The 8398-nt window shown below is 21.4% G+C and overlaps 1 protein-coding gene across 1 annotated transcript in view; it reads right to left on the bottom strand.

Annotated features, from left to right (window-relative positions):
• Positions 1 to 6946: 6946 nt before the first annotated feature.
• The window catches only part of LOC117178833 (guanine nucleotide-binding protein subunit alpha homolog), a 40796-nt gene continuing 39344 nt past the window's right edge, over positions 6947 to 8398 (bottom strand). The window contains exon 5 of the mRNA XM_033370333.1: positions 6947 to 8195. Coding sequence (XP_033226224.1) covers positions 7838 to 8195 — 358 coding nt within the window. The 3' untranslated portion in view covers positions 6947 to 7837. The remainder of the gene's footprint in view (positions 8196 to 8398) is intronic.

Below are 8398 nucleotides of genomic sequence, written 5' to 3'. Positions count from 1 at the left end.
CGAAACTATTTATTTTTTTTTTTTTCATCTCGAGGGAAATATCAAATTAGCGTTTTAGGGAAAAGTTTTGTTCAGAGCAATTTGAACACAAACTGGTTAGTTTCATTTGGTTTTATGGCATGGATCTAGTATTTGGTTTCTTTGTTACTTAGCATTAATACACTGTTAACAAAGATAATAAGCCTTACGTAAGAAATAAAAAGTTTTCACCAAGTCCGGGTGGCCGTTTCATTTATAGAAAAAAAATTCTTGATCCGAAGAAATATTGTATTTTTAAATAAAGTTCAATGTTTTTTTTTTTATTAACAAATTTAGATATACTTACAAGAAAATTATCAGAATTGAAATTTTTTTTAATCGGATAAAATCGACTTTTTTTCAAAACTTTTGGTTTCCTGGATTCAAATCTTTATTTATTAAATTCTCACATTGAATTCAATAGTTGGAAATTGAAGAAAATTTAATTTAATGAACTATCATCCGTTGAAAATTCAATTTTCTTCATTTTTCATATTGAAAAATGAGTAAAAAAAATAAATGAATTTTTAACAGTTAAAATTGAATTTTCATCTACTGAAAATTCAATTATCAATTTTCTTAATTTTTAATTACGTTTTCAGTTTTCTTTTAAATTTGAAACAAATTAATTTTCCAACGTTCAAAAACGAAGAAAATTTATCGCATTTTTTATTTTTTTTTTCTTGACAAATCAATATTCAATTTTCTTTCATTTTTTTAATCTTCAACGGTTAAAAATTCATTCATAAATTTCTTTTAATTCTCTCCAATTTTCAATATTTTTATTTAATTTGAAACAAATTAATTTTCATTATTGAAAATTGAATAAAATTAATAAATTAAATTTCGAAAGGTGGAAATTCTATTTTCTTCCATTTTTAACACATGAAAATTCAATTTTCCGTTTTTTTGTTTTTTTTTTTAATTAAAGATAAATGTATTCTCAAGAAATTAAGTTTCATCTGTTCAAAATTCAACTATCAATTTTATTCATTTGTCAACAGTTGCAAATTAAATTTCCTTCATTTTACGTTTAATTTTTTAATTTTATTTAATTTAAAAAAAAAAACTAATTTTCTAATTTTGAAATTTGATTAAAATAAACAAATTAAATTTGAAAAGTTGAAAAATCAATTATAAATTTTTGCAAATTTGCAATAGTTTTATTTAATTTGAAACAAATTAATTTTTCAAATGTTGAAAATTGATAAAAATTAATAAATGAATTTTCAACAGTTAAAAATTCCATTTTTAATAGTTGAAATTTAATTTTAATGAACTATCATCCGTTGAAAATTCAATTATCAATTTTCTTCATTTTTCAACAGTTCAAAATGTAATTTACATCATTTTTCATTAAATAATTTTATTTTATTTAATTTGAAACAAAATAATTTTCAAATACTGAAAAATGAGTAAAATAAATAAATGAATTTTTAACAGTTAAAAAATGAATTTTCATCTATTGAAAATTCAATTATCAATTTTCTTCGTTTTTAATTACGTTTTCAGTTTGTTTGTTTTTTTTTATTTTTATGATATTTTAATATTTCACCGAATCCATTTCAAATCCAGAGAAATATTTTATTTTTAAATGAAATTAACTGATTTTGTTAATTGAAGAAAATTTAACTGTTGACAAATTAATATTCAATTTTCTTTCACTTTTTTAATTTTCAACGGCTGACAATTTAATTATAAATTTCTTTCAATTCTCTCTAATTTTTAATATTATTATTTAATTTGAAACAAATTAATTTTTAAATGTTGCAAATTGATAAAAATTGATAAATGAATTTTACGCAGTTAAAAATTCAACTATAAATTTTATTCATTTTTCAACAGTTGCAAATTCAATTTCCTTCATTTTACATTTAATTTTTTAATTTTATTCAATTCAAAACAAACTTATTTTCTAATTTTGAGAGTTGATTAAAATTAATAAATTAAATTTCAAAAGTTGGAAATTCAATTTTTACCGTTGAAATTCAATTTTCTTCTATTTTTAACAGTTGAAAATTCAATTTCCTTCATTTTTCATTAAATTTTTTAATTTAATTGCAAACAAACTAATTTTCCAATCTTGAAAGTTGAATAAAATTAATAAATGAAATTTCAACAGTAAAGAATTCAATTTTTAACAGTTAATATTCAATTTTCTTCGCTTTTTCTTCCATTAAAAACAATTGTATTCTTAAGAATGCAATTGTTTTCACAATTTTCATCTGTTGAAAATTCAATTATAATTTTTTTTCCATTTTCAAGAGTTAATTCAATTTTCAATTCTCTCCAATTTGCAATAGCTTTATTTAATTTGAAAAAAATTAATTTTCATTATTTAAAATTGAATAAAATTAATAAATGAATTTTCAACATTTAAAAATTCAATTTTTAGTAGTTAATATTTAATTTTTCTTTAATTTTCAATAATTGAAAATTCAATTTTTCGTGTTCTTTAATTAAAAACAACAGTATTCTGAAAAGAAAATGAATTTTTGCCAGTTGAAAATTCAATTATCAATTTTCTTCATTTTTCAACAGTTGAAAATCCAATTCACTTCAGTTTTCATTACATTTCCAAAATTTTATTTAATTAAAGATTCAATTTTTGAAGAAAATTTAATTGTTGAAAAATTCCATTATAAATTTCCTTCAATTTTCTTTAATTTTTTGTTTTCTTCAAACTTCAATGATCGGAAATTCAATCATCAATTTTCATCAATTTAAAACAATTGAATTTTCAACTGTTGAAAACTAGAGAAAATTGAATATTGACCAAAATCAATTTACAATAGCCAGTTGTGTTTAAAAAAATTTTAATTTCCTTATATTTGCAACAGTTGAATTTTGAACATTTACAAATTAATTTTCTTCCATTTCGAACATTTGGAAATGAAGAAACTTGAAGAAAACTGAAGATTAAATTGTTATATATCAAAGAAAATTGAAAATTTAATTTTTAATTATTGAAAATTAAAGAAAATTGATAATTAAATCTTTAACAGATGAAAATTCAATTATTGCCAATAAAATGGTTTTAAATGGAAGATGACAAAAAAATTCAAGTGTTAACAATTGAATTTTCAACTGTTGAAAATAAAATAAAATAAAATTTTTAACTATTGAAAAATAAATTATCAATTTCTTTCAATTTTCTTTCATTTTTAATTTTCTTCAATTCTCAACGATTGAAAATTCAATTTTTTTTCCATTTTCAAGAACATTCCAATTGGTAAAAACTTAAATTATGAATATGGAAGAAAATTGAGAATTGAATTTGTGAAAAGTTGAAAATTCAATTTTAATCGATATTCTACAAATCAAAATTTAATTTTCAACATTTAAATTTCAGTTTTCTTCAATTTAAATCAAATTAATTTCTAAATGTTCAAAATTGAAGAAAATTGAATTTTTAAATTATTGAAAACTGAAAAAAATGAACCTTTCTGTTTCCTTTTCTTCATTAGAAAAAGACCTGAATTTTTCAACGTTAAAAATTGAAGAAAAAAATTCAAGTGTTGAAATTCAATTTTTAGTTTTTTTCAATTTAAAACAATTGAATTTTTAAATGTTAAAAATTGAAGAAAATTGATCAAATTTAATTTACAACTAATTTTTAGTTTTGTTCAATTTAAAATAATTGATTTTTTCGCAATTGTGTTTTCATTCTTTAAAAATTGAATTCTTATTTTTTTTTCAATTTTCCACAATTAAATTGTCAGTTTTCTTTAATTTCAAACAATTGAATTATTATATGTTAAAAATTGTATTTTCGACTGATAAGAATTTAACTGTTGAAGATGGAAGAAAATTGATAATTTAATTTTCAAATGTAGAAAATTCAATTTTATTAAATATTCAACAGTTCAAGATTCAATTTTTTTCAATTTTCAACTATTTAATTTTCAGTTTTCTTCCATTTTCACTACATTTTCAGTTGTTTTTTTTTTTCAATTTAAAACAAATGGATGTTTAAATGTTGAAAATTCACAAAAAAAAATGAATTTTAAAAATGTTAAAAAATAAAGAAAATGGAATTTTAAATATAATGGAAGTTGAAAAAGATTCAATTTTCATTTTTATTCCATTTAAAACAATTGAATTTTCTCCTTTTAAAAATTCAATGATAAATTTTCTTCAATTTTCAACAGATAAAAATTAAATGTTTAATTTCCTTTAAATTACAGCAAATTAATTTTTAGTTTCCTTCAATTAAAAAAAAAAACTGAATTTTTAACACTTCAAATTCAATTTTCTACAATTAAAAATTCAATTTTACGTTTTCTTCAACTAAAAACAAATGTATTCTCAAAAATTGAATTTTCATCTGTTGAAAATTTAATTATCAGGTATTTTTCATTTTTTAAAGTTGAAAATTCAATTTTCTTCATTTTTCATTAAATTTTCAGTTTTATTGAATTTGAAAGAAATTAATTTTCAAATGTTGAAAATTGAATCAAATTTATTCATTAATTTTCGACAGTTAAAAATTCAATTTTTAAAAGTTAAAATTCAATTTTCTTCATATTTCTATTACGTTTCCAGTTTTATTCAATTTGAATAAAATAAATTCAAAAAAAGTTAAAATTAAATTTTCTGCAATTTTTAACAATTAAACATTTAATTATCAATTTTTTCATCCTTCAACCGTTGAAAGTTCAATTTTTCTTACTTTTTCATTAAATTTTCAGTTTTATTGAATTTGAAAGAAATTAATTTTCAAATGTTGAAAATTGAATCAAATTTATTCATTAACTTTCGACAGTTAAAAATTCAATTTTTAAAAGTTAAAATTCAATTTTCTTCATATTTCTATTACGTTTCCAGTTTTATTCAATTTGAATAAAATAAATTTTCAAAAGTTAAAATTAAATTTTCTTCAATTTATAACAATTAAACATTTAATTATCAATTTTTTCATTCTTCAACCGTTGAAAGTTCAATTTTCTTAATTTTTCATTAAATTTTCAGTTTTATTGAATTTGAAAGAAATTAATTTTCAAATGTTGAAAATTGAATACAATTTATTTATTAATTTTCAAGAGTTAAAAATTCAATTCTTAATCGCTAAAATTCAATTTCTTCATTTTTCAATAGTTGAAAATTCAATTTTCCGTTTTCTTCAATTAAACACAAATGTATTCTCAAAAATGGAATTTTCTTCTGTTTGAAAAATAAATTTTCTTCATTCATCATTACGTTTTCAGTTTTACTGAATTTGAATAAAATTAATTTTCAAATGTAGAAAATTGAAGAAAATTTATAGCTGAATTTTTAACGATTAAAAATTCCGTTCTATTCAATTTTCAACAATTAAAATTCAATTTTCTTCAATTTTTAATAATTGAACAATTTAATTATCAATTTCCTTCATTTAACAATAGCTAAAAATTCAATTTTCTTCATTTTTTATTTAATTTTAAGTTTTATTGAATTTGAAACAAATTCATTTTCAAATGTTGAAAATAAAATAAAATTAATAAATGAATTTTCAACAGCTACAAATTCAATTTTTATTCCATTTCCAGCCCCTAAAATAAATTTTTTTTCAATTTTCAATAATTGAAAATTAAATTTTCCTTTTTGTTCATTTTGAAACAACTTCATAATCAAAAATTGAATTTTCATCTGTTGAAAATTCTACTTTCTTCAATTTTTATCACATTTTCAATTTTTTTCAATTGGCGAAAAATTAATTTTTAAATTAATAATTATCAATAATTAAAAATTTAATGTGCCATTTTCTTCAATCAAAAACAAATGTATTCTCTAAAACGAACTGAAATTTCATTACTCTTTCAGTTTTATTCAATTTAAAACAAATTAATTTTCAAATTTTGAAAATTAAAGAAAAATTATAATTGAGTTAGTAACGGTCAAAAATTTTATTCTATTCAATTTTCTATAATTATCAATAAAGAAAAATTTTATTTGCCGTTTTTTTTTCAATCCAAAACAAATGTTTTTTTTTTAATTGAATTTTTATTTGTTGAAAATTTAATTTTCTTTTATTTTCATCACCTTTGCAGTTTTATTTTCTTTGAAACAAATTAATGTCCAAATGTGGAAAATTGAAGAAAATTTATAAATTAATTTTCATCTGCTAAAAAGTCAATTCTATTCAGTTTTCAATACTGAAAATGTAATTTTCTTCAGTTTTCAACAATTGCAAATTCAATTATTCGTTTTTTTTTTCAATTTAAAAAATCGTATTTTCAAAAATAGAATTATCTATATGTTTAAAATCGCTCACATAATCAAAAATATTTTTTTTTTTTAAATACCATCAAGAATAATTGAATCGTGGAAAAAAAAACTGAAAAATTTTTCCGAAAACTGAAAAATTCGCGAAAATTTAAATTATCTTAAATGCCGAAATACCAAAAATATTTATTCTCGAAATTTTAAAACTTTTTCCAAATTTATTTTCCCGATAATCGTAAATTATCAAATTTTTTCGGTAATTTGAAAATTCGACAATTTACTATTTTCGAAAATTAAAAAATTCAGTGTTTTAAAATTTCAAGAAAAAACTTATTCGTAAGTTTTATTATATTTCGGAGACCTGAAAATTTAATTTTCAGGAAATCACTCTTTTATCAATTATTTTTCCGCTATTTTATCTTCTTTTTGGGGAAAAAATAAATTTTATTTATTCCGGGACTAATAAATTACTTTTTCTTCAACTGTAATTTACAATTTAATAAAATATTTAAAATATTTCAACTTTTCAAAAAATTAAAAGCACTTTAAAAATAAAAACCGGAAAAATTTTCGTTTCAACGGCCACCCTGATGTACGGTTTAATCTGTACAAAATATAAAAAAACACGAACAAGAGTGTTTTTTTTTTCACTCCACATAGTTCATAAAGGTATATCATATAAATATATAAATCCGTATTCGACATCGAAATTATCGACAACGTGTAGAATAAAATACAGGTTATTATTTACACATCTCGCAAAATATGGCCAATTCTCCAACGACTTAAATTTCTAGTTTCGAGACGATATATGCGGAAAGAGACCTAATTTAACAAATTCAAAATTACTGCTCAATATTGAACTACTTCAAATTTAAATTTTTTTTAAAACCCCGAGAAAAAAAAATGTTAATGCTTCGTAAAATACTTATTTTTCGTCAAAATTTTGAAAACAGTAAAGAGAAAATCTGAAGAATCGAAATTTCCGATATAATAAGCAATCTTGTGAGAATAAACTTTCCTAAACAAAAGCTTTATTTATTCAAATACTGCTTTTAATTATAATCAAATTCGGTGATTTATTTATATATATATATTTTTTTTGTATTTAATTTAAATTAAGTTAATGGCGATTAAAGAACGTTGGGAATTTGCCCTATTCCTCTAATAAATCTCTCATAATTCTTCACCAATCAATATGCGTATCAAAAAAAAAAAAGAAAAGAATGCAAGAATAATTCACGAGTATAGAAAAAAAAAAAGAAAAAAAATCAAAAGTTTCCAGTCTACACATTCTCCAGGCAGTATCTACCTCACAAATTTCGGAAAAATTACGAAAATGCATTGTCCGAAGAGGTAATTAGTACCGTAATCTATAAAATCGATAAATATATGTATAATATTGTCTTATGAACTTTAGCAACTAATCAGTATTGCAGTAATGCAGTAGTATTCGTAGAAAATTACAAAAATGCCTTTCCTACTCTGTGCTGCTCTTTTTCTTCCCCCCTTTTTTCATTTATCTAACCATTTTACCGTTTTACCTTTGGGTTTGGCGCCTTTTTTTTCCTTTTTCACCCCCTTTTTTTTTTTCTCTTTATTTTGTTGGCTCGTTTTACTGGAGCATCAGGGATTGCAAATTACGATGGAGAATTGTGTCTTTGACGGCGTTGAAGACGACTTTGATGTTTTCGGTGTCGACGGCGGTCGTGAAATGGTGGAAGAGCGGCTTCCTGGGATCCCTCTTCACCGAGACAAACATGTCGAGGATGAAATTTTGCACGTCCTTCATCGAGTGTGAGTCGCCCTTGAATTGCGGAAAGTACCAGAGAACGTCGGTGTCTGGCGATCTGACTTTTTTGTCGAGCAGATCGGTCTTGTTCAGAAAGAGGATGATTGACACATTTCCGAAAATCATGTTGTTCACAATTGTGTCAAATATATTCCTCGATTCCTCGAGTCTGTTGGTCCGCCTTGAAAAACACGAGTTAACCAAATAATTGTAATTTTTAAGAATATAATTAATTTTTTCAGCAAAATCATTGAATTTGCAACCAAAAAAACAAGTAAATTTCCAATCCAAAAGGATGAAGTTTCAACAACAACAAAATAATTTTTTAACAAAATAGTTGAATTATCTAAGAACAAAAAAAAACCCAAGTAGTTGGATTTCTAG

The sequence above is a fragment of the Belonocnema kinseyi genome, chromosome 8 (genome assembly GCF_010883055.1).
Source record: "Belonocnema kinseyi isolate 2016_QV_RU_SX_M_011 chromosome 8, B_treatae_v1, whole genome shotgun sequence".
In the NCBI taxonomy this organism is placed as follows: domain Eukaryota; kingdom Metazoa; phylum Arthropoda; class Insecta; order Hymenoptera; family Cynipidae; genus Belonocnema; species Belonocnema kinseyi.
This window is presented reverse-complemented; position numbering and strand designations above follow the sequence as displayed.